The sequence below is a fragment of the Doryrhamphus excisus genome, chromosome 3, assembly GCF_030265055.1.
Source record: "Doryrhamphus excisus isolate RoL2022-K1 chromosome 3, RoL_Dexc_1.0, whole genome shotgun sequence".
NCBI lineage: Eukaryota > Metazoa > Chordata > Actinopteri > Syngnathiformes > Syngnathidae > Doryrhamphus > Doryrhamphus excisus.
In genome coordinates this window covers 12324370-12351220 of record NC_080468.1, presented here as the reverse complement: position 1 = coordinate 12351220, position 26851 = coordinate 12324370, and the positions used below count along the sequence as shown (strand labels likewise).

The 26851-nt window shown below is 41.1% G+C and overlaps 1 protein-coding gene and 1 long non-coding RNA gene across 11 annotated transcripts in view; one reads left to right on the top strand and one right to left on the bottom strand.

Moving 5' to 3' along the window:
* The window catches only part of tnk2b (tyrosine kinase, non-receptor, 2b), a 54861-nt gene that overhangs the window by 9270 nt on the left and 18740 nt on the right, over positions 1-26851 (bottom strand). For 6 of the 10 annotated variants that reach the window (XR_009129193.1, XM_058069185.1, XM_058069191.1 and 3 more), the window contains 14 exons: positions 17341-17518; positions 16175-16245; positions 11879-12148; positions 10249-10401; positions 9276-9439; positions 7855-7974; positions 7300-7426; positions 7081-7227; positions 6075-6169; positions 5722-5916; positions 4539-4630; positions 2996-3118; positions 2378-2802; positions 583-1710 (listed from right to left, as the gene is read on the bottom strand). Coding sequence is in view for 9 of the 10 variants with exons in the window: in XM_058069185.1 (XP_057925168.1) it covers positions 583-1710; positions 2378-2802; positions 2996-3118; positions 4539-4630; positions 5722-5916; positions 6075-6169; positions 7081-7227; positions 7300-7426; positions 7855-7974; positions 9276-9439; positions 10249-10401; positions 11879-12148; positions 16175-16245; positions 17341-17518 (3288 nt within the window). In the remaining variant the exon portion in view is untranslated. Of the gene's footprint in view, positions 1-582; positions 1711-2377; positions 2803-2995; positions 3119-4538; positions 4631-5721; positions 5917-6074; positions 6170-7080; positions 7228-7299; positions 7427-7854; positions 7975-9275; positions 9440-10248; positions 10402-11878; positions 12149-16174; positions 16246-17340; positions 17519-21949; positions 22742-26851 lie in introns of those variants that run through there. The other 4 variants (XM_058069189.1, XM_058069190.1, XM_058069193.1 and 1 more) reach the window with 4 other exon arrangements.
* LOC131126541 (uncharacterized) lies at positions 5070-7296 on the top strand. Its single transcript, XR_009129196.1, has 2 exons — positions 5070-5476; positions 5715-7296. It is a non-coding gene; the product is annotated as an uncharacterized LOC131126541 (long non-coding RNA).

The window sequence follows — 26851 nt, the reverse complement described above, 5'->3', positions numbered from 1 at the left end:
ACTTCCTGCTTTCCTAATATAGTTTAGTTCAATATTTTTTATTTTATCTTATTTACATAATCAGTTCACAGTTCCACGTATCCAAAGGAGTAGGAAGAAGCAAAGCTTATTAAATCCTACCCCTCCATCTGGTACTTTTACAATCATTAACTGTTATATTTGTTCACTTCCTGCTTTCCTAATATAGTTTAAGTTTTTTTTAATTTTATTTTCGTCACGTACCGAAGTATGAGGTGATATGACCATACAATTTAATTTGACAGTTTTGTTGTTTTGTTTTGTTTTTTTTTTACTAAATAAGATATTAGACTTGCAAGTCATGTTGCCGGTTTGTATGTTAAAAGTTGAAATACTTAGAAAGCAACTGGCAGGCCGGCTTCAAACGCTTGCTCGGCCGCATGTAGCCCCCGGGTCGTAGTTTGCCCACCCCTAATCTAGATTGTACCCGTTTTATCACATTTACAAATGATTACAGACTTATACTTGAAAAATCGGCTAATTTGCGAGGATCCACAGTATATTTATGAGCCACACAGTGCATAAAAAGTTTAAATGGCAGGCGATATAAATCTTTAATATTACCATTCTGACTCTGTCAGCTGGGTTTCCCAATCCGTCCGTCCTGGGACAGGTTGCAGTGCCTGCTGGTGCTGTCAAACTCTCCCCGCTGATACCGGAGAGACTAACTGATGTCTTCATTCCTGTCCGTAGTCCAAGACTGCTGCTATTGTTAGAGGAGAAATTAGCCTTCAGCTCTCCCAGTGGGACAACGGCCTCTCCTTGGCCATGCCCCTGCCAAGTCTGGCTGCTGAGCACCAGGGGTCGAACGGTAGCAGTGTTAGGTTGACGTGTGTGCCTGTCATCCACACTGTTTCCACTCAAGCTCTCAGCCTCCCTGAAGAAGCGATCGTATCGGTCGAGGTAGGGCGGCCTCTCTGGCAGAAGGTAATAGTGAGTGTTACTGACTTTACGTCCATCACGGACTATAGGTAGGATGCAGGGGCCCTTGTTCGATAATTCCTTCCCCTGTGCTTGAATCACTTTGGGTGCCGTATATTTGGGATCAGACGCGAAGCTGTGTGTGGTCGGCATGAATTTACTCGGAGAGGTAGAGAGGTAGGAGCTGTAGGTGTGTGTGGAGGGGCAAGTGTTGAGAGGAACTTGTGTGGTTGTGGGGCTGACGGAGTACACTCTCTGCTGCGGGGAGCCCACTACTAGACCCAAGGGGCTGGGGGTCCTGGAGCCGGGTTGTGACAACGGTTCCCTGGGAGGGATCTGCGGTGGCCGATCCTGTTCTGAGCTTGAAATGTCTTCTGTGACGTCAGCTGGGGTCGGAGACAGGGAGAGGTCTCTCGACCAACGAGGAGATGAGTAGTCGCCTTTTTTAATTGGGCGAGGGGGAATAGGAACACGAGGGGGGATCTGGGGTTTATCCTCGGTGGACGAGGGGTGTCCATGGTGGTGGGGTGTCTGCAGACACGAGGCAGATGTCGGCACATTGAGCCTCTTCATGCACTCTTGCTGCAGTTCGTGGAATATTTCTGCAGACTGGCAGAATGAGGTAGTGAGGACCTGGCTGGGATTGCTGCGGAGAAAGAGGTTATCCTCCAGGCCTTGTTTGTCTGGAACTGTGGAAACACTGGCTTCTGGGTTGGGGACATCAGTTGGCTCTTCATCGTGATGCTGTTCCGTGCTGTTGATGGAACTCACCTTTGTGGAAAAAGAAGATTTCGATTAGCATGGGCACTGAAACTTGTTCATACTTGTTCATGTTCAGGCCTTCAGGGGTCGCAAACCTTTCCAAAAACTACTTTCTTCAACTCAGCGAGGTTGCGTTCACAGTCTTAGAAATATCTAGTATTTTTACCATCTTTTTGAAATATGCGAATTAAAAAAAAAGGAAGCCAGCCAAAGCAAGTAAGCTGAAGAGATGCGGGTTGCCGACCCCTGCCATAGAAGAACCAAACCCCAAGTCAATATCTTATTTGCATGAAACACAAACATGTCTGCTTTTGGGCATGACGAAGGAAATTAAATACTAACATTTCCAATCAGATCGTATTTACATTTTTTAATTAAAAGCAGTTAATCTAACACCAAAATAGTTGTCGAATAATTGGATAATTGATTAACTGAAATTCAATTCAATTTATAGTGATTCTTAAGCTTCACACATATAGCACATTCCATATAAGCGATTCCCACACACACTTCCCAGACATGGATCCACCGAGGGAGACAATGTGGAGACAAGGGAGACATTCTTGCTCAAGGGCAACTTAGCAGTACTCAGAAAGCAAACCCTAATCCCAATTTCTACATGACTATCTCTACTATGTCGCAATTAGATGAACACCGATACCATATCCTACCGCACCTCCATATCGTCTTCATCTTGGGCGACATCATCATACGCCGGGGGCGGGGGTAAGGGTCGAGCATCCCAGTCCACAACCGGCGTGGGGTGGAGTGGGCGGGGCAAAGATTTAGACGGACTCTGAGATGGCGTCCTGTCCAAGAGATTCTCCGCTTGCAAAGCTAGCTTTGCCAGACACGGGATTGGGATTTCGACCACGGATGACGGGGAAGGCGTAGGTGGGGAGAACTCCTCCTCAAAGTCAATGAGGGACACTTCGCTGCAAGGATGAGGGTTCTTGTCGCTCCCCTGTTTGGAGGAGGAGACCCATGCTGTTGGTTTAAGTTTGAGGCCTTTGACAGAGCTGGTTTTCTGTAGTGACAGCTTCTTCAATCCTGCAGATGTCAAGTCATCATCATCCTCATTCACCGGATCATAACAAGGCTCTGGAGAGACACACACAATATATTCCATGACTTATGTGACACAAGAGGATGACTTGGCACCACAGAGTGCATACATCAGGATGCAGTATTGGGGAAAACAGAAATGCAATGATGTTAGGGAATGAAAAATAAAAGTAAAGGCAGAATCACTGCAAACACAAGCAAACAAGAGAAAAAAAAACATGAGGTGTACCTTTGAAGAGTGGAGCTAGAAGGGAACAGAGAGGGCAGGAGCAATGGGTGAGGAGCTGCTGAGAGAAAGCAGACTTACTCTTGATTAACACTGCTGGCTGAGGAGGGCGCGGAGGAGGCTCCTCTGGAAAGAAAATAGAGCCACCGCAGTGCAAAGAGTGAGCAGGGATTAAACAAAAAAAAACAAAAAAAACAGTGAGGAAGCAAAAAAGAGAAAGATGCTCTTCTAGCAAGTAAAATAAAAAAAGTGGTTCAGGGGGCATTTTAAAGTGAAAAAAGTCGAAATTCAGGATATACGAGTATATAAATATAGCAAACTTATACTGCAGGACAGGATAGCATTTACTGCCTTACAGGAAATACAGTATCACAGTGGACCTATCATTTACGCTCCAGTATGCTCTGCACTATTCTTGTAATAAACAGGAACATCATAAATTTGGAGTTTCCACCTCATGAGTCCAAAATTAACATTTTTAGTGTCTCTGGCTCACTCCTTATTTCAAAGTTTGATGCAAAGAAAGCTTTAAAGGGGGCCTAATATATAAATTTTTCAACACTTTGTACTGAGTTGTGTACTATATAGTTGTGTACTAGCTTTATAGTTCTTCCAGAATCTGCACCTATTCCAGCTGTATTTCCTTGGATTTGGGCTTCCAGCCAAAACGGTCTGTTTGAATGTATGTCACACACGGCGACGCCCACTCCGCTGTGATTGGTCACACGACCAAAGTGCTTCCGAACTAACAACCTCAAAACAACCTGTTTGAATTTATTTCTGCCACGGCCCGCCTACGGCCACACACACTCCATTGTGATTGGTCACATGCCCAAAGTGCTTCCCAACTACTAATAGAAGTTACAATAAATGAACATTCATTCATTCATTTTCTACCGCTTTTTCCTCACGAGGGTCGCGGGGGTGCTGGAGCCTATCCCAGCTGTTTTTGGACGAGAGGCGGGGTACACCCTGGACTGGTGGCCAGCCAATCACAGGGCACATATAGACAAACAACCATTCACACTCACATTCATACCTATGGACATATTGGAGTCACCAAGTAACCTAGCATGTTTTTTGGAATGTGGGAGGAAACCGGAGTACCCGGAGAACGGGGAGAACATGCAAACTCCACACAGAGATGGCCGAGGGTGGAATTGAACCCTTGTCTCCTAGCTGTGAGGTCTGTGTGCTAACCACTCGTCCGCCATGCAGCCCTGAATAACATCTTTGAGAGGTAATTAAAAGTGTTTAGGAGCTACTGGCAGCTCATAATCTACTGGCTGGAGACCCCTGGCTTACGGTGTATGAACTTAAGAGTGCTAACATAGTACCACTGGTGCGTTGGAGCTCAAAAGAAGTGTGGCAACATCGCCTGCCCCAGGAAGAGTGCTTATTGTGGGACAAACTTTGTCAGAGGTCACACACCGGCTTTGCTAATTGATTAAGAAGTGTGTTTTGTTGATGTATTACAGTTATATTAGAGTTTCCTGACATGTGTTCTAACAAGGTGTATATTTGTGCTCTGTTTTCATCTGCTTACTTTTAGCTCGTCCTGGTAGCTGAGTGGGCCGAGCGGCACTGAGGTCCAAACCAAGAACATCAGGAGGATCCATGGGATTCCCAAGATACAACCTGAAAGAGAGTCGGACATACTTGAATGGGTTACCAAAACCTAGTTTGTCCCAATTGTTGCAAGGAACTACTGCCATCTATTGGTCACAGCATCACAGTGCACCTACTGCCAAAACCTATAAATCAGGGGTGCTCATTAAGTCGATCGCGATCTACCGGTCGATCGCGGAGGTGGTACTGGTCGATCGCGGCGTGACATTAAAAAAAATATCATCCTAGCATCAATGCCGTCACTTGATTAATATACAGGGCAGCCATTCAGATGACAACTGAATGTTGCCCTTCGGGTGACCAATCAAATCAAACAACGTCTCTAAGTGCAGCAGAACTTACGATGTCAGCCTATCATCCATCCCCGTTACTTGATTGACATACAGGACAACCAGTCAGATGACAACTGAATTTTGACCTTTAGGTCACCGCTCATGCGTAAACAAATCAAATCAAACAACGTCTCTAAGTGCAGCAGAACTTACGATGTCAGCCTATCATCCATCCCCGTTACTTGATTGACATACAGGACAACCAGTCAGATGACAACTGAATTTTGACCTTTAGGTCACCGCTCATGCGTAAACAACGATGCAAAGTGCTAAGCTAGTCGGCGAATTGCGTTAGATTTTAAGCCCTCGCTAAAGTTTATGGTCACTAAAATGAGTGAAGTAGCTGGACCAAGTAAAAAGGCAAAAACATATCACTTCCATACGGAATGGGAGGTGGACTTTTTTTTTCACAATGTCTTTTTCGAAGTGCGTTTGCCTGGCTAACCTGGCTATCAGCAGCTACTGTCCGGACTATGCATCCCTGGCTGATTCAATTCAGTGCAAGTCATCAAAGTAAACTCAGGTAATTACAAAAAATGTTAATAGTTAATTATGTGTGTTTTGCAATATTGGCTCATTTAGTTATGTAAGGTACATCAACATACATTGTACGTACAAATAATCCTCAATACATTTGAAAATAAATAGATGTTTTGCATTTTTGTAGTGGGTAGATCATTTTGACTCGGTCATTTTAAAAGTAGCTCGCATGCTGAAAAAGTGTGAGCACCCCTGCTATAAATGATCCATTCAATTGGCAGTATTTACTCTTCAATCCTGTCTGGAAAGCCCCAGCAGCGATGAGGGTTAGCATCTCCATGGCCCGTATGGATGAAGCTGTTCTTCAGAGGTCGGCTGATGTCATGAGCCGACAAACCCGCCACCGATGTCACCACGTTCCTGGGGAACTGTCCCACTTTAAGAGTACGTGTGTTCTGACCACGCCACCAATAGTTCTCCGCTCTGAAATAATCAGAGAAAATTGAAGTGAATGAAACTCAACTGTTATGAGAATTTGGTGAAAAATTACAAGGATTTAAGACCTTATGTGTCTTGAAAAAGATGCAAAAAAATAAATACAGCTCGCTGGCTCCAACATTACATATAATCGTAAGTCTAACCTGCCCTCAATGATGGTGATGACATCATCAACCTGAATCCGCAGCTTGTCCTGCTCATCAAAGTCCTGCAGAGCGCACATGTCTGTCGGCATGGACTGAAACACACATGTAATGTTTTTATATGTGGCGTTTTATCTGCCAGAATATTTGTTATCATGTCAATTTCATTGTACATGTGCAACGTTTTAAACTTTAGAGTGGATGGGTTTGTCCAGAGATCATTTTTGGTATGTCCACACCTTTTTTAGTTATAAATAATAACAATATTAATATGTAATGTTGTGTTATTTGAACAATTTGTTATGTGCAAGATCATTTATTCATTAATTTTCTACCGCTATCCTCACGAGGGTCACGGGGGTGCTGGAGCCTATCCCAGCTGTCTTCAGGCGAGAGGCGGGGTACACCCTGGACTGGTCGCCAGCCAATCACAGGGCACATATAGACAAACAACCATTCACACTCACATTCATACCTATGGACAATTTGGAGTCGCCAATTAACCTAGCATGTTTTTGGAGTACCCGGAGAAAACCCACGCATGTACGGGGAGAACATGCAGACTCCACACAGAGATGGCCGAGAGTGGAACTGAACTCAGGTCTCCTAGCTGTGAGGCCTGCATGCTAACCACTTGTCCGCTGTGCAAGATCACAAACCTCTCAATTAATCCTTGATTCCTTTGGCTAGTTTCATGAAATAGTTAATGATTTTGAGTTATTAATACACTAAATAATCATACATGTCAACCCTCCTATCTTCCTGGGGAGATTTGGATTTATTGTCCTTATTTTCTGAGATTATTTCTGAGATCCTTATTTTCAAATTTTCAAGACATGAATGAAGCGCTATTTAAAATATGTCCACTAGATGTCGCTAAAGGACAATTTATACAATTAAAGTCATCACCTTCAGTTTCGCATTGAAATGGAAAGTTTTTGAAAGCACACCCATCAACCCCAAAGAATACAAACAACAAAATAAAAATAAACAGCAGCTGCCTCACCTCAAGCAGGAACTCTCGCAGAGCCACAAACGTGGGTCTGTCATCTGGTTTCTGCGCCCAACACTGCAACATGACGTTGTAGATATCCTGTGGACAGTCCTCTGGCTTTGGGAGGCGTTCACCTTCTTTATCAATCTTATGCAGGATCTGGGATTCAAAACAAAATCACATTCAGTCACATCATTCATGGGCGTTTTTTCTGAGTAAACACATTTCTACCTGGCTGCCATTAAGGCCTAACCAAGGCTCTTGGCCATGCGTGAACATCTCCCATAGAGTCACACCAAACATCCATGTGTCGGTGGCATGGGAGAACGTTCTAGTCTTCAGACTCTCGGGGGCACACCTGCATGGGTAAAGACAGTTCAAAGAACGAAAGGTGAGCAGATGACAGGAATAAAGAAGCGAATACAGTCAAACCTCAGCTTTCGTAAACCCTAGTTTTGCTATGATTCAGGTTTCTTAAAAATCTGCAGGTTTAATATACAATTGCACTTGACCAAGGTTTGCTCTGAGTTTTATTATTGAGTAAATAACCCCCCCATGAGGCCAAAGAAAGTTGCAAGTTCCAGCAATTTCATAAAAATAGATAAGAAACACTATTGACTTCAATCTCGCTACAATGTATCGTAAGTCAGTTTCAGCGAAATACATCTTTGGTGCAATGAATTCATTGCCTTTTGGAACAAAAAAAACAATATAATACCAATATCAGGCAACAGTGATAAATTATTATTATTATCAGAAGATACATTTGTATTTAAGTCAACCCACCATGCAAAGGGAACCTTCCTGTGCTCCTGCATGACATAATGCTCATGGTTGTTCGGCAGCGCCCTCATCAGGCCAAAGTCACCAATCTTCACCCTATGAGCTGAAGCCAACAGAATGTTCCTGAAAAGACAGGTCATATTTTAATCCCATTAGAAAACCAAAAAACAACAATGCAGTATGGAGTGCAGTTCTTGTGAATCGTTTTTTGGTCAATAAATTCAGAAAGGTGTTGTACACTGGAATTGTTGGTCTTGTTTAAAAATGTGCACAATGTTAGAAACAACACACTAGAGAGGAAAAAAGAGGGGAAAAAAAGAGAAAAAAATAAAAATAAAAAAGAAACTACACACTAAACTCATCACACAGCAACTTAACCCTAAAAAGATATACATAATAAACATGTACAGGCACAAACATGTACCAATCAGAGTTTCAAGTGGAAAAAATATATAGTTTTCCCATAAAGTATTGAGTCTGAGCAAAGTATTCATTGGGGTGCTGCAATGACGTCAGCCTCCCGCTGGGCTTTGGGCTCCGCTGGCTCCCTGTGGTGGACAGAGAGAACATTGCAGAGCCATCCAACATTTTCTGTGCTGCTTGTCCTCCAATGAATGTGTTGCTCAGATGAAATGCAATATGGAAAAACTTTAAGTAGTTGCTGTGTGATGAATTTAGTGTTCCACGTAAAATGCCACAGTGAGTCAGACTGTTTAGTAATAATGTAAAATAGCATAAATGTACTGGTTGCATTTGTAGCAATGCAACCACAAATTTATTTTTTGACACTTGTTAAATAATTTTAAGATCAATTGAAAAATATTGCTCAAGTTTTTCTATGTGTTGCATTAACTTGGGATGTATTGACATTTTGTTTCCATCTATTTCATAAATCTAATGTTCTCCTCTAAATGTAGCAAACTATATATATATATATATATATGTATATATATATATGTATATATATATGTATGTATATATATATATACACATGGAAATAAAGAATGTGATGTAGTTTGATTGCAATACTATGGAATATATGAACTGTAACTTTTCATTGCCATGAAAATCATTTTGTGTGTCAGGAAAAAAAATCTAACACTAAAACATCAAATAAAACCAAGGCGTGAATTTTCTGTATGGTTGCATCCCTAATATGAAATGACTGACGTCTATTGAATTTAGGCAAGACCACCCAACATAACGCATGCCAAGATGTGACTCATTTAGCTCATGGGCCGAGTCACTCTGTAACGACCTATAAATGTCTGGGTGGAGAAGTGAGAAGGAAAGGCAATAAAATAACGTAACATGCTATAAAACATTTAGAGGGGAACATTCTAGTAAAAAGTACAGAACAAACCAACACCACACAAAACCATTTGAAGCCATAGACTGTGTACTAAAAAGGCATGACGGTCTACCTGGCCGCTAGATCTCGATGGATAAACCTCCTGTGCTCCAGATAGGCCATGCCACAGGCCACTTGCACGGCATACTGACACAGTGTATGGATCAACACCGGGCCCTGTGGACGGATGCACCGCAAGCGATCCAGCAGAGAACCCAGTGGAGCGAGCTCGGTCACCTGTAGCACATGTAGACATGTATGATTGGCGTGTATTGGTGAAAGTGTGAGAAGGAACATGGGAGATGATGTTGGTAATGGTAATGGTTTTATTTCATTTGAACATGCATCAGATTACAATTGAATGCATCACACAATCAGTTCACAGTTCCACATGTCCAAAAGGAGTAGGAAGAAGCAAAGCTTATTAAATCCTACCCCTTCATCTGGTACTTTTACAATCAGTAACTGTTACATTTGTTCACTTCCTGCTTTCCATAATACAGTTTAAGTTTTTTTTTTAAAATAATGTACCTCGTACTGAAGTACGAGATGATATGACCATACAATGACATAATGGCTACATTATGAATTATCCTTACTGACCTTTTTTGTAGTACATGTAGCAAGTGAAGATTGCTTTTATAGTTATTAGCCCATATTTCCACACAATAAGTAAGATATGGTAGAACCAGAGAGCAATAAAGAGTGTGGAGTGATTTCTGATTGAGAAGAAAATGTTGACAAAGTAATGTGACAAAAACAAGAAGGTTATAAGTAATGACGTAGCTCAAAAAGTATTTGGCACTCAAAAGGTGGAAAAAAGCAGAGACGTCAGCTGCTATTTTAGCTTTGTGTATACTTGCTCTCCTCCCTTCCTGTTTCTCCCTGCTTGCCTCCATCCTCATCATACTCACACAAAGGCCTTCAGATGCCCATGCAGATTATATTCTAGACTGCTGGGTCATTATTACATAGTCACTATGAATGTGGTTCTATGATGCATATTCCTTCCTTTGTGGGTGCGGTTCTGTGTGTGTGTGCTTTACCATTTTCATTGGGTGTGTGAGCACCACACCGTAGAGGCGAATGAGGTTCTGGTGGTCCAGAGAGTGCATGGCGTTGACCTCACAGATGAAGTCCTCCAGAGCATCAGGTTGGGTGAGCACATCTGTTTTCAGACATTTTACAGCGACGTTAATCTGCAAAGCAGGAAAACGATGCGGTAAGAAAACTGGGTTTATTATAATGAAGGAGCTACTGGCCATTTTGGATGATTTGGACTGATTTTTCAGTCCAAATCCCAACTATCCCAACTGTCGTCGGGCAAGAGGCGGGGTACACCCTGGACTGGTGGCCAGCCAATCACAGGGCACATATAGACAAACAACCATTCACACTCACATTCATACCTATGGACAATTTGGAGTCGCTAATTAACCTAGCATGTTTTTGGAATGTGGGAGGAAACCAGAGTACCCGGAAAAAACCCACGCATGCACGGGGAGAACATGCAAACTCCACACGGAGATGGCCGTGAGTGGAATTTAACCCTGGTCTCCGAGCTGTGAGGTCTGCGCTTTAGCCATATATTCATTCATTCATTCATTTTCTACCGCTTTTTCCACACAAGGGTCGCGGGGGTGCTGGAGCCTATCCCAGCTGTCTTCGTGCGAGAGGCGGGGTACACCCTGGACTGGTCGCCAGCCAATCACAGGGCACATATAGACAAACAACTATTCACACTCACATTCGTACCTATGGACAATTTGGAGTCACCAATTAACCTAGCATGTTTTTGGAATGTGCAGCTACTGTCTTGTTTGCTTTTCCATCCTTCCATCCAGCGTGGGGCTAAAAATAGGCGTGCCTTTCTCCCTTGTTCAATCACCCTCCAGTCATCCGGTCAGCACAGACTTGAGATGTGCAGCCAGTCAGGAATCTCTGATTTCATTTTCATCACCTTCTACAGCAAGGGAATCATCATTCATTCATTCATTTTCTACCGCTTTTCCTCACGAGTGTCGCGGGGGTGCTGGAGCCTATCCCAGCTGTCTTCAGGCGAGAGGTACCAGGGGTACACCCTGGACTGGTCGCCAGCCAACCACAGGGCACATATAGACAAACAACCATTCACACTCACATTCATACCTATGGACAATTTGGAGTCGCTACTTAACCTAGCATGTTTTTGGAATGTGGGAGGAAACCACGCATGCACGGGGAGAACATGCAAACTCCACACAGAGATGGCCGAGGGTGGAATTGAACCCTGGTCTCATAGCTGTGAGGTCTGCGCTTTAACCATATATATTTAGCCTTAATGTTTCAACAATGATACCACAGCATAAGACAAAAAAATCGTCAGTTTACTTTTTTTTTTTTACAAATATAACACCATGAACTGTTTAAATTTTCACATTTGCAACTGAACTGTGCGTTTGCACCCATGCGTGGATTTGTGCACGCGTGTGCAAGAGTTAAATTTACGCCGAGATGCCTTTTCACTTCCTGGTTGCAGGGCGAGTTCTTATAAAATGTTTTTTGTTTTTGGCTTAAAACTGCATCTCTTCTATTGTAGAGTTGCATCATCACCTTTTTGTACCTCTTGTGCAAAAAAAAACACATAAAATATGCATAGATACGTCTTTTTTAGCGAATGAGTTCATTAAATCTTACCATATTCCCTGCAGGAGTCAGCCACTCTCCTCTCTTCACGACACCGAAAGATCCATCCCCCAGCTTCTCAAGCAACACCAGGTCCTTTTCAGGGATGAGGCAGGTTAGAGCCTGCTGCTGGCCATCGAGAGGTGCACCTCCAGGGGGCTGCGTGGCCAGGACCCCCTCCATCAGGCCCAGGGGAGGTATGGGAGACATCTTGCGGAAGGAGGAGGCGGGCTGGCCTTGCTGGGAAAAATCTGCTCCATCTAAACGTTTGCCGCTAAAAACCTAGAGGGGAGAGAACAATAAATTGGAATTCTTCGGATAAAACGGATTCTTCCCTGCTTCCAATGTTATACTACACCAATGTGTGTGTTTGTATTGTGGCTGGAAAGCAAATCCGAAAAGTTTCACACCATCATCACACTATCATGATGTGGGTTAAAGCCAATGATGCAAAGACAAACAGTCAACAAAAATACTGAATTCACAGCCCATATGTAAACGGAATGTTTTTGACCCAATCTACAGGCAATGCAGTCAGCGAGCAACTATGCATATGGGGCAACTTAAACACACACCACTGGCAACACAACAGGAAATTACTGAGCTGCAAGGGAAGTGCACATCAGGCAAAGCGCTATTAGATTAAGTGAGCTGAATAGTCTCATGGATGAGGGTTGTTTGATCACCTAAATTTGATATCGTACAATGTATGTGCTGTGCAGCAGAATCATGGGCTTACCCAGCACAGTCGTAGTAGTAGATACAGTAGTGTGAAAGCTCACTTCCTGATTTCTTATTTTCTTGCAAGTTTGTCACACTGAAGTGTTTCAGATCAACAAATTTAAATATAAGTTAAAACTGAACACAAAATTGAGTTTTTTTTATACAAACCTACATGACCTTTTATGAAAAAGTGATTGTCCCCTAAATCTAATAACAGCCGCTCATCTTTGCAGAATTGTTGTCATTCAGCCACAATGGAGGCTTTTCCAGCATGAAGTACCTTTTTAAGGTCATGCCACAGCATCTCAATAGGATTCAGGTCAGGGTGTTGACTAGGCCACTCCAAAGGCTTCATTTGGTTTGTGGTGGAATTGCTGGTGTGTTTTGGATCATTGTCCTGCTGAAGAACCCAAGTTGGTTTCAGTTTGAGGTCACCAACATATGGCTGGATATTCTCCTTTATCAGAATTCATGGTTCCATTTATCACAGCAAGTCTTCCAGGTCCTGAAGTAGCAAAACATCCCCAGACCATCACACTACCACCACCATATTTTACTGTTGAGGTCACCAACAGATGGCTGGACATCCTCCTTTATCAGAATTCATGCATCAATTTATCACAGCAAGTCTTCCAGGTCCTTAAACAGCAAAACAGCCCCAGACCATCACACTACACCACTATATTTTACTGTTGGTATGATGTTCTTTTTCTGAAATGTGGCTTTTAAGTCAGATGTAATGGGACAGACACACCTTCCAAAAAGTAAAACTTTTTTTGCAGTATTTCTCCAAAGGTTTTGGGGATCATCAATATGTTTTCTGGTAAAACTGAGACGTGGCTTAATGTTCTTTTTGCCCAGTAGTGGTTTTGGTCATTTTTGCCCAGTGTCTTTTTAATGGTGGAGTCATAAACACTGAACTTAACTGAGGCAAGTGAGACCTGCAGTTCTTTGCCTGTTGCTGTGGGGTCTTTTGTGACCTCTTGGATGAGTCTGCTGCACTCTTGGAATCATTTTTGGTTCATTTCGGTTGGCCAGCCACACATAGGAAGGTTCACTGTTCCATGTCTTCACCGCTTATGGATAATGGCTCTCACTGTGGTTTGTTAGAGTCCCAAAGCTTTGGAAATTGATTTATAACCTTCTCCAGACTCTTAGAGCTCCATGTAGTTTTTTTTTTCTCTCTTAGTAGTAAAATGTTTAATTAAAAAACTGCATTTTATGGTCGGTTGTGTTGTTATTAACTAATACTTAAGTTGTTTAATGATCTGAAACATTTAAGTGTGACAAACATATATATGTATATGTGCCCTGCGATTGGCTGGTTGGTGACCAGTCCAGGGCTCTCACCCAAAGTCAGCTGGGATAGGCTCCAGCATACCCCCGCGACCCTAGATAAGCGGTATAGAAAATGGATGAGTAAGTAACCAGTAACAAACTGATCTGTGAAGCATGTTAGTATAAATTTGAAGCAGTAACTACGTGAGATAGTAAGACAGCGTCACACATCAACAGCTGACATAATAGTGTAGACCTTTACAAAAACACATCTCTGACACTGTTGGATTTCAAATAGGAGGCTGAACATTCAAAACATTCTAACAATGGCGAGCAGCACTCGTGTTTGCCCACACAGACGGTGGCGAGGAAGCACATTACTTAAACGGTGCCAGAGGAGGAAACAAGCAGGTGTAATTATAGACAGCAAGAGCTGCTTGCAAATTCTCCTTGTGGTGTATAATCACACACACTCAGCCTTCATTTTAATGCCTGGCACAACTAAAGGTACTTTTATTTGGACAAATATAACCATGACAACAAAAATAGCTCATACGAGTTTCATTTTTTTGGCAGTACAATGCTGTAGCTATTGATTGAAGAAGTTGAGTGATCATCAAGAAAACCATGGGAATTTATTGATATCAGTTCTTAAAATTAAAATCTTTTGAGATACTTTTGTTATCATCATTATATCGGTCAAAACAAATGTACCGTTAGTTGTACCACAATAGTGGTCTAATCGTTTTTTGCATGACTGTAGGTGGAAAAAGCATATTATTATTAGTATGAACTTCAATGTTTCCTCTTTCTTTATTATTTTTATTTTAAAGATTTTCAAAATATTTTATTTTTCTTTTTGTGTTTTTTAAATTTCCAATTTTCTTCTGTCTTTGTTTTGTTTCTCATAATATTTCAACTTTTAATCATTCTTTTAATTCCAATATTCTTTTAATTGTAATATTTGAACTGAAACAACATTTTAAAAAAATAATATTACGCTATTATTATGAACTTCAATGTTTGCTCTTTCTTTATTATTTTTATTTTAAAGATTTTCAAAATATTTCAACTTTCTTCTTCTGTGTTTTTTTAATTTCCAACTTTCTTCTGTCGTTGTTTTGTTTCTCATAATATTTCAAATTTTAATCATTCTTTTAATTCCATTATTCTTTTAATTGTAATATTTGAACTGAAACAACATTTAAAAAAATAATATTACTCTATTAGTATGAACTTCAATGTTTGCTTTTTCATTATTATTTTTATTTTAAAGATATTCAAAATATTTCAACTTTCTTCTTCTGTGTTTTTTAAATTTCCAACTTTCTGTTGTTGTTTTGTTTCTCATAATATTTCAACTTTTAATCATTATTTTAATTCCAATGTTCTTTTAATTGTAATATTTGAACTGAAACAACATTTTAAAAAAATAATATTACTCTATTAGGATGAACTTCAATGTTTGCTATTTCTTTATTATTTTTATTTTAAAGATTTTCAAAATATTTCACCCCAGATTTTCAAAATATTTAACCTTTCTTCTTCTGTGTTTTTTAAATTTCCAACTTTCTTCTGTCGTTGTTTTGTTTCTCATAATATTTCAACTTTTAATCATTCTTTTAATTCCATTATTCTTTTAATTGTAATATTTGAACTGAAACATTAAAAAAATAATATTACTCTATTAGTATGAACTTCAATGTTTGCTCTTTCTTTATTATTTTTATTTTAAAGATTTTAAAAATATTTCAACTTTCTTCTTCTGTGTTTTTTTAATTTCCAACTTTCTTCTGTCGTTTTGTTTCTCATAATATTTCAACTTTTAATCATTCTTTTAATTCCAAAATTTGTAATATTTGAACTGAAACAACATTTTTTAAAAATAATATTACTCTCCTATAATTACGACTTTTTCTTGTTAAGATTACAAACTTTCCTCTGAATATTCTGACTTTATTCTTGTAAAATTGCTATTTAGTTTTCTTCTTACATTATATTTTTAAAACGAGCAGTGGCAATGTACACTAAACAGCAGTACCAAATACCACAGAATGTATAAAAATCAGTATGTTGAAGTATCTACAAGACATACTTTCTCTTCTAAGTGTAGGCAGTGGAGTTTTTTTGAGGTGAAATTTTTAGCAGCCACAACCAGACGAATGGTATGTTCACATGAAAGTCTTGCATACTGTGAAAGCACAGAGAAATGACATCATGCATAGATAACACTAGCGCAATCCACCCTAATAAATGTGTTCAAAACAAAACACTTTGTGTGTGTGTGTGTGTCTTTTCTGTCTGCACCTTGCTCATCCAGGACTTGCGCTTGCACATTGCTTTCCTCCTCTTCACAGCCTCCCACAGTCGTCTCTGCCCTTTATGGAGAGAATAACCTCCATTCATTAAGACTGCATAAAGACAGCAGTGAAACACAATTGAGACATCAAGGGTATACGGCTAATAGACTACATTTCCGCTAAGAATTATGGCCGTTTTATGGAGTTGATTGTTGGTTAATCAGGCTAAGAGTAGGGATGTGCCCATAGGGACATTGTTTTTTATTCATCACATGTTCAAGCAATTCAGGCAAAACGCAGTGGCAGGTTGGGACCACTGTAATAGATTAAAAATTCTAAAATTCTAAATTAATGCCTGAAATAAAAGTTTAAAAAAAAATACTTAAATATAAAAGAATTAACACAAAAATTTAATGTAAAAAATAAGTAAAAATGTAAAAAAAATTAACAACTTAAAAAAAAGTAAAAAAAAAAAAAAAAAGTAAAAAAAATACAAAAATGGCTTAGTTAAAAGTAAAAACATTCTAATAAAAATAAAATAATTTCAGTTGAAACATAAAAATAAAAATGAATTGAAAAAATAAGTAAAAAGCCTCAGGAGAATGTGCTGCTGGATCTATACTTCTAATAGCGTAAAAAGCAGCAATGGTTTTCAATATCTCGTTGTACATGACAAATGAGAAGTGGATCAGATATTTTCAAATTAGTGATTTTACTCCCTCTGTTTTGGTCATACTGATGATTTTTCTAATTTACAGTATGATTCTTTTTCTCTTTTTTTCTCATTTTAACTTAACCAACTGTCTGGCCTAAAGTGATGGGGTAAATACATCATACTAATACTGCAATATTTCAGTGTCTAAGGGAGTAAGACACCTTGCCAGATGTAGAATACCACCACCAATGTGTGATTGAGGAGTGAATGAATTATGACTTCACTTTACTGTGAAGAGCTTTGGATGCCTTGAATTTCTACTGTCTGTCAAACGTTTGCAGCATTTCTACTGCGATGCATTTTTACTACATGCTCTGTGAAGGCATACACCATTGCACAGCTCCGTTGATCAGAAGATTAATCAGTCTCTTGCCCATTTCTATGTAAATATGGGAAGATAGAAGTGCTGCACATGACCCGAGAAACAACCTGTTATTGAATATGAAACAAATACTCACCGGGTCGACCCATACCAATCTTCTCAAGGTCTTCATTCTTGACATAGTCGAAATGGGATAACCGTGTGACGTTTAGGTCATCTCTGATTCGCAGGAAGTATTGCTGCAACTGCACTTCGATCAACAGCTCCAGTAGCCATTCTGTACCTTCCTCACACTGCATGCTAGTGCCCAGTTTCTGCAAAAATCACACACATACGTATATACATCACTCCATTTATAAGCTTGTAATAAAATGTTATGAGCATTATTTTTGACACTTCATCATCATCATCACATCGAGCTTTCTGTAAGGACTGACATAGGAACATTGAGTCGAGTCTACGGGGCATACAAGTCATGTAGTAATTAGGCTCTGTGAATGAGGAACTTCCTGTGTGAGGTTACAAGGTTCATAGGACAATGTCAGGAGGGTCATTGCACCCCCACCCCCGTCATTTCACCATATTAATGGCTATGGTGAAAGGTCACTTCCTATTGCTGAACTACAGTGTGACCCGAAGTCATAAAAATGAGTGCTAAAACTCCATATCCAGAGGAACACACATGTATTGTTCCTTCTTAGGACTCAGGTTCAACATGACAGCGTTCATATTTATCCTTATGAGTGCAGGGGCTCAATCCTGCAATGGTTCCGCCAGATGTCCAGAATTGTCCCAGTGGACATGAAACGAGGTTATCTGATATACTTAATATGCTTTTAGCAACGTGTGAACTTGCTATGGAGGGCAAATGAAAATAATACATACGTCATGGTGAGTCTTCTGCAGCATCATGGCTGCAGTCTTACCCTGAGAAAGCTGATACAAACAGCATGTTTGCCCTGTCCATGACACGGCTGAGCTGTGTCAGGATGACAGATTGAAATAGTCGACAGTCTAGCATTGGTAAGATTGCAAAGTTTAAGGTTTCCCTGGACTCGATGCCGGGAAGCTTATTTTTTGAGGTGGTATTAAGTGGTATTTCGGGCCGCATGGTGTACAAGTGGTTACCATGTAGGCCACACAGTCAGGAGATCGGGAAAACATGGGTTCGATTATCCGCTAGGACATCTCTGTGTGGACTCCAAATTGTCCATAGGTATGAATGTGAGTGTGAATGGTTGTTTGTCTATATGTGCCCTGTGATTGGCTGGCCACCAGTCCAGGGTGTACCCTTGTCTCTCCCCCAAAGACAGCTGGGATAGGCTCCAGCATACCCCTGCAACCCTAGTCAGGATAAGTGGCATAGACAATGGGCGGATTGAAGTAGTATTTCAGGGTTGGCACACGGCCCGCCACAATTACATTTAGACCGCCACAGATTCATTTGGTGCAAGAATGTTTTAATAGACCTGGTGATATCTGATGGTTGTCCCTCACATATTAAAACGGTCTATAGTCTATGTGCCCTGTGATTGGCTGGCGACCAGTCCAGCGTGTACCCTTGCCTCTCTCCCAAAGACAGCTGGGATAGGCTTCAGCATACCCCTAGTGAGGATAAGTGGCATAGAAAATTGATGGATGGAAGTAGTATCTCAGGGTTTTTAGGCCCGCCACAATTACATTTGGACCGCCACAGATTCATTTGGTGCAGGAATTTTTTTTAATAGACCTGGTGATATCTGATGGTTGTCCCTCACAGTAACATATTAAAACGGTCTATAGTCTCTATGTGCCCTGTGATTGGCTGGCGACCAGTCCAGCGTGTACCCTTGCCTCTCATCGAAAGACAGCTGGGATAGGCTCCAGCATACCCCTAGTGAGGATAAGTGGCATAGAAAATTGATGGATGGAAGTAGTATCTCAGGGTTTTTAGGCCTGCCATAATTGGACCGCCACAGATTCATTTGGTGCAAGAATGTTTTTTTTAATAGACCTGGTGATATCTGATGGTTGTCCCTCACAGTAACATATTAAAACGGTCTATAGTCTCTATGTGCCTTGTGATTGGCTGGCGACCAGTCCAGCGTGTAGCCTTGTCTCTCATAGAAAGACAGCTGGGATAGGTTCCAGCATACCCCTAGTGAGGATAAGTGGCATAGAAAATTGATGGATAGAAGTAGTATCTCAGGGTTTTTAGGACCGCCACAATTACATTTGGACCGCCACAGATTCATTTGGTGCAATATTTTTTAATAGACCTGGTGATATCTGATGGTTGTCCTTCACAGTAACATATTAAAACGGTCTATAGTCTCTATGTGCCCTGTGATTGGCTGGCAACCAGTCCAGCGTGTAGCCTTGCCTCCCATAGAAAGACAGCTGGGATAGGCTCCAGCATACCCCTAGTGAGGATAAGTGGCATAGAAAATTGATGGATGGAAGTAATATCTCAAGGTTTTTAGGCCCACCACAATTACATTTGGACCGCCACAGATTCATTTGGTGCAATTTTTTTTTTATAGACCTGATGAAGGAAGAGAAAGAGGGCGGGATATAGTATGTTTGAACCCCATTGCAGTACCTAGCTATGACAGGCTGAACAATAATAAACCAACACCAGTAAGTCAGCAATGTTATGTTCAGTTGTTTAAAAACATGAGCTTTTTGATGAAAAAAAAAATGCTCCATTTTAACCATCGCACAGTTTATTGTCATGGCCAATTATGGAAACTAGACAATGAAGTTTGTTTATAATAGGTATGTTTCACGTTCCAGCTGGGACTTTAAGATGGTCTGCAGCGCGACTCGGGCATAAAAAGTGTATTATTTGATTTTTAAGTAATTATTGTGTGAAATTGATTGCTAAGTACTGTAATTTCTGACTATGGAGCAAGGTATGTAACATATAACGGTATCAACGTCCACATACAGTAGATATCCGCCATGGCACAATTCCTCCAAGGAATTCAAGAATCTGAAGAAATTTCTCGACCTTGATGGAATGTTAACTCCATAAGATAACCTCATCGTTGTTTGCTCACTGATGTCATAAGTTCAACATGTGGAAAACCTTTTCTGACACGGGTCTCTCAGAATGCTTAATGTATGCACTCACAGTGTAGTCCACTGTAAAGCATTCAGCCTGAGTTACTGCCGTTTTCCCCTACAAGGAAGCCTCCGGTATGACCTGCTTACGCAGTTACATGTATGTGTTAGTTCACCACAGCGGAAAAAGATGCAACTCTGCTTCCTCCCAGGCCCCCTTTACACACAAGTGTCACATCAGGGCTACGAATATGGGTTCCGTATTTTGTCAGATCATGCACAACAGTCACATTATATCACCTTGTACTTCGGTACGAGGTGCATTATTAAAAAAAAACACACAAAAAAAAACCTTAAACCAGGGGTCTCAAACACACGGTCCGCGGGCCACATTTGGCCCGCAGGACACTAGTTTGAGGCCCCCGCCTTGATATGAAAGTGTAATGTTAGTGCGGCCCGAGCAAGTTTGATATGGATGCTGTATGGTATCATGTACCCAGAAAAAATTATTACTTTTGATTAATGTTCATGTTAAAGGTTAATTAACTGTTAATAGTTATCCTCCCTATCCGTGTGGAAGTGGTAAGTTTTTGGCTATTTAAGTTTAAAGGAAATAACTTGAAGGGTACCGTTTAGGTCGCTGGCTCTCTAGTTTGCGAGTTAGCATGTGTCTCAAGACCCTGCAGTTGCGCAATATGTTGTAAATAAAAAAAGTGACTATAGTCGTGTTTTGTCATGTCTACAGGGCTCTAATAATGCTTTGTTAATTTTAATCTGAAAAAAATCATTTGTCTAACCACCAACTATATGTGGTTTCTTAACTTTTTATTATTTGCAGTTTTATTATTACTATAATATTTATTTATTACTGATTGATTGATTTTCTTTATTCTTGATTTGTTTATTTATTTTTCATCTTATTTTGTGCAGAAAAATAAAAATTAAGATATTTGAGAACAGTGGAATGTTTTATCAGAGCTTTTATTGTAGAAAATCGGAACGAAAGCACTGAAAAAGTTTGTATATTTTTCTGTTTTTAATAAATGCGTTTTTTTTTTTTTTTAAACCTGATGCGGCCCAGCCTTGCCCAGACCCTAGCTCCAGTGGCCCCCAGGTGAATTGAGTTTGAGACCCCTGCCTTAAACTGTATTATGTAAAGCAGGAAGTGAACAAATGTAACAGTTACTGATTGTAAAAGTACCGAATGGAGGGGTAGGATTTAATAAGCTTTGCTTCTTCCTACTCCTTTTGGACATGTGGAACTGTGAACTGATTATGTGATGCATTCAATTGTAATCTGATGCATGTTCAAATGAAATAAAACCATTACCATTACCATGTGATATAAATCGGTCTACTATTCTTCATGTATATTGAATAAGTACAGATGTTTCCAAGACTTTTGGTGAGACCTCATACAAAATTACATACACATGACAAAAATATACCAGGTATTCCTAATAATAGCAGAGAAATGCACACATTGTGTCACAGACATATACTGTAGGAGTCTGCAGGCCAAAGTTATGACCTGTATCAGCTCTATTCAGCTCTGACATCCCCGCTGCAATAACAACAACTCCCCCAGTGGATAGCCTCGGTCCAGCTGCATACACAGTCTGACAGGCGTACACATAATCCTTACTAAAACTGTCAAAACAGAAAAACAAAGTCGCTCCGAATGTTCAATTGAAACTTACTCGATACACATGAAAGCGTGCCAGGAAGGGGAATGCCTTTTTCAGCTTGTCAAAGCGCCGCATCCTGAATTCCTCAGCTCGCTTATGAGCAAAAAAATGTGCTCAGACGTGGATGCTTGTCATTAGAATTAGAAAGCATTAGAACCGCTGGAAAAGCATGCAGGCGCTCCCCGCATCTGAGGAAATGGGTACACCAACTCCCTATGTAGTTTTGAACCCAAAAGCGGGGCAAAGAAGGTCTTAAGATCCTTGGAGCGATTCTACAACATTCCATGGCAGGCCAATCCCTATTAAAGTCCGGTCTTTAGCTTTAGCTCCGTCACGTTGGCAAAGAGGCACTTCAGTGAACAAAAAAAAAGAGGTCCTGCAGAGTCAGAGCTATGTGTTCACACGACACAGTAATGAGCCAGTGATCCAAACTCTGCAGAACTTGAAATGAATCACTCCTCCCTCTGCTCTCTCTCTCTCTCTCTCGCTCTCTCTGTAAACCTCAGACTCCTCCATTGCTCGTCGTCGCGCTGTGTGTGTGCAGCTACTGTCTTGTTTGCTTTTCCATCCTTCCATCCAGCGTGGGGCTAAAAATAGGCGTGCCTTTCTCCCTTGTTCAATCACCCTCCAGTCATCCGGTCAGCACAGACTTGAGATGTGCAGCCAGTCAGGAATCTCTGATTTCATTTTCATCACCTTCTTCAGCAAGGGAATCATCATTCATTCATTCATTTTCTACCGCTTTTCCTCACGAGTGTTGCGGGGGTGCTGGAGCCTATCCCAGCTGTCTTCAGGCGAGAGGTACCAGGGGTACACCCTGGACTGGTCGCCAGCCAATCACAGGGCACATATAGACAAACAACCATTCACACTCACATTCATACCTATGGACAATTTTGAGTCGCCAATTAACCTAGCATGTTTTTGGAATGTGGGAGGAAACCGGAGTACCCGGAGAAAACCCACGCATGCACGGGGAGAACATGCAAACTCCACACAGAGATGGCCGAGGGTGGAATTGAACACTGGTCTCCTAGCTGTGAGGTCTGCGCGCTAACCACTCCTCCGCCGCGCCACAGACAAGATACCATTCATTCATTTTCTACTGCTTTTCCTCACAAGGGTCGCTGGAGCCTATCCCAGCTGTCTTTGGGCGAGAGGCGGGGTACACCCTGGATTGGTCGCCAGCCAATCACAAGGCACATATAGACAAACAACCATTCACACTCACATTCATACCTATGGACAATTTGGAGTCGCCAGTTAACCTAGCATGTTTTTGGAATGTGGGAGGAAACCGGAGTACCCGGAGAAAACCCATTCATGCACGGGGAGAACATGCAAACTCCACACAGAGATGGCCGAGGGTGGAATTGAACCCTGGTCTCCTAGCTGTGAGGTCTGCGCGCTAACCACTAGACCGCTGTACCACCCGGGAATCATCATGATACTGGAAAAAAAAACACCATAGGATCATGCTATGCTTCAGATGATCATCAATGAACCGCAGATCTTGGGTGCCTGCAGCACTCATGCAGCCCCGGACCATGACGTGACACAAATTGTATTTATACTTGACCTTAATTTTCAAACAGAAAAATGGCTACCTGTACTAACTACATTAACTAAAACACAAATACAAGGCAGAAGAAGCATTCAACTAGTGAATGTAATGTTGTATTTTGGCCACTAGGTGTCAGTGTTTGCACCAGGCGTGATCGCCAGAACAAGGATTTCAAGTTTAAATTATCACACAAAAGGCACAGTAATAATAACCATAATAATAAAACAGAATACTGTTGGTGTCATCACCCACCACAAGCTAAAACTGAACTCTGAACCTCCAACATCACTTCCTGTCCGCCCACTACTAAGGTTCGCCAGGGAACACATTTACTGTGAGACACAAAAGCCCGGAGGTTTATTTACATCATGGCTTACTTCTGTTATGTCTACTATATTGGGTAATATGAGTGTAAAGCAGGGCGGCAGGGCGGTCGAGTGGTGAGTGCACAGAGACCAGGGTTCAATTCCACCCTCGGCCATCTCTGTGTGGAGTTTGCATGTTCTCCCCGTGCATGCGTGGGTTTTCCCCGGGTACTCCGGTTTCCTCCCACATTCCAAAAACATGCTAGGTTAATTGGCGACTCCAAATTGTCTATAGGTATGAATGTGAGTGTGAATGGTTGTTTGTCTATATGTGCCCTGTGATTGGATGGCGACCAGTCCAGGGTGTACCCCGCCTCTCGCCCAAAGACAGCTGGGATAGGCTCCAGCACCCCCGTGACCCTCGTGAGGATAAGCAGTAGAAAATGAATGAATGAATGAATGAATGAGTGTAAAGCGATCTAAAGCCGCCATTACAACACATTGATGAGATTGAATAGCCACCGCAGGAAGTTCGCTGTCAAAGGAACTCCTAATGTATGAGTCTACTGTATGTCTAGTGTGTCTTATCTTCCCTGATTATATCTACTATATTGGGTAATAAAAATGTACAGAGGACTGTAGGGGTGTTATTTCATGTCTAGAGAGCTCTAATGGAACCAATTAATCACAATAAAGGAGGGATGGCTGACTGTATGTCTATTCTGGTGGTTGCAGTTTGCACAGACCAATCATTGCAGCCTGATGACATTGTGCTGTGCTGTGCTGTGGACTTCCAGGATTTTTCTCAGCGCTCCTCACCCACTTCTTCCGCCCACCCTCCTCCTGTCAAGTCAGTCAGTGTAGTGCAGAGCAATGTGCGGTGCAGAGGACAGAGGCTTTATGGTATTCCACCCCAGAGGAGCATTTGATCCCAAGCCAAAGGGTCACATTCAACTGCAGGACGGAGAGCTTGTTTCCTGTGATGCAATCCCCCCCCACACACACAAACATACACACACACACACACACACACACCCGGCCTTCTCCCTCCTTATCTTCCACATGGAGATTCCATTGTGAGCAGACTTATGGAGAAGAAAAACAAAATAATTTCTCATCAAAGTTCTAGAATTGTATGATTGTAGATGACCACAATGTATTCTATACATAGTCTTGCCCATGGAAGCCTGAATAATATGGAATGGTTTTTCCATATTAGGAAGGAAGGATTTATGGCAAATGCTCTTTTTGTATATCCTGATTTGTACTACTTCATTATCCGTAATATTTCCCTCAGCTCCCAAGTTTCCCTATCTCCCCAGGGTCTAACCGACCAATTGCATTTTCTTCTGTATTTGGTGCTGCCTTTTATTTCCTGCCACTAATCCTTCAAAAATACTCTCTCTCTCTCTTTCTCTCTCTTTCTCTCCCACTTGGCTGATCATAAACAAATCCTTTACCAGCTGCTTTTTAACAGCAGCATGCTTCCTATCAGTCTGCCTTCTGGGATTGCTGTGGACATTTTAGCATTATTTTCTTAGTCCATGAATCAGAAGATCTGGGTTCGAATCTCCATTGGGCATCTCCGTGTGGAGTTTGCATGTTCTTCCTGTGCGTGGGTTTTACTCCGGGTACTCTGGTTTCCGCCCACATTCCAAAAATACATGCATTAATTGCCGACTCTATTGATGCGAGTGTGAATGATTGTTTGTCTATATGTGATTGACTGGCAACCAAGTCAGCTGGGATAGGCTCCAGCATACCCCCGGTGACCCTAGGGAGGATACACAGCATTAAAAAAATGGATGGATTAATCCGAAGCTTGTTGTTTCAGGTTAATCAAGTCATCGATTAAGCCATAGATGGACCAAATCAATATGAACTAAACACAAACAGTTAGTGGTTTAGGGCGCAACATATCAGAAAAGAGGCAAAAATGTTTGTTTATTTTCTGATAATAAAGTCGATGTGCGTAAATATTACGTTTGGCATAAAACACAAAGGACTGCGTTCATAAACAACTAAAGAAATTACATAAATATTCACATTTGAGAGGCTGAAATCAGACGATACCAAAATAGAAATCCAATACCAAAATAGTAATCAATTAATTGTTGCAGCTGTATCTTAAAACAGTTGACAACTAATTGTTTTGGTTATGTTTACGTATACGGCATAAATAAATCATGGCTGTGCTCCCTGTGTTCATGGAAATGTCATACATTTTGGTAAATTTGTGTTATATTTATGTAATATTATATAAACCTAAAATATTCTGGAAAAAAAAAGTAAAAAAAAAAAAACATTCAAATTTCAATTTTTGATCTAGTAACTTTTGACTATTTAGGCACATCAACATTTATCTTCCAGCCTTTTTTTTTTACATAACACACTTTTTTTAACATAACACTTCTTATTTTTTAATTTTGTTGCTGCTTCCGTCACTCATTTTATCTTATTTTTTGTACAGATAGTATTACTAATAAATAAAAAAAAAACATTCAGATGGGAATTCCATCTGGGCCTCTTCCGGCTCGCCACTTAGCTAATTAGAGGTGGTTAATTACACAGGATGTGAAAGGACTAGAAAAAAAATAAAGACCCTCCCCTTCATCATGTGAGTTGTTATTTCATTAAGTTGTCTGGCTGGTCAGGAAGGAATGTATCATGGTAAAGCTTCTTTGTGGAGGCGGGGCTACTAGTACAGCGTGTTTACAGTCAGCTTTGATGCAGGTCGTCCTCGTCCCCACTCCCCACATCCTCCACTTCCTCCTCCCAGCCCGCCTCTTTTACCCCTTCCACAACAAGACAGGTCCTCTACAAGCGCTCCCCAATTTGCTTCCATCTTGTTAGACATCAAAATCTCCAGTTGTACCTCGGTTATAATCCGCCCCGGTTAGCACGTTTTTCAGTTAAGAACCGAAATTTTTGCTAAAATTTTGCCATGGCTTGCGTTCACCCACTTGTTTAGCATCCAAAACACATTCCAGTTTGTTGACTTATCCAGCTTGAAGACTCATGCTAAACCTACTCCTTTAAACTGGC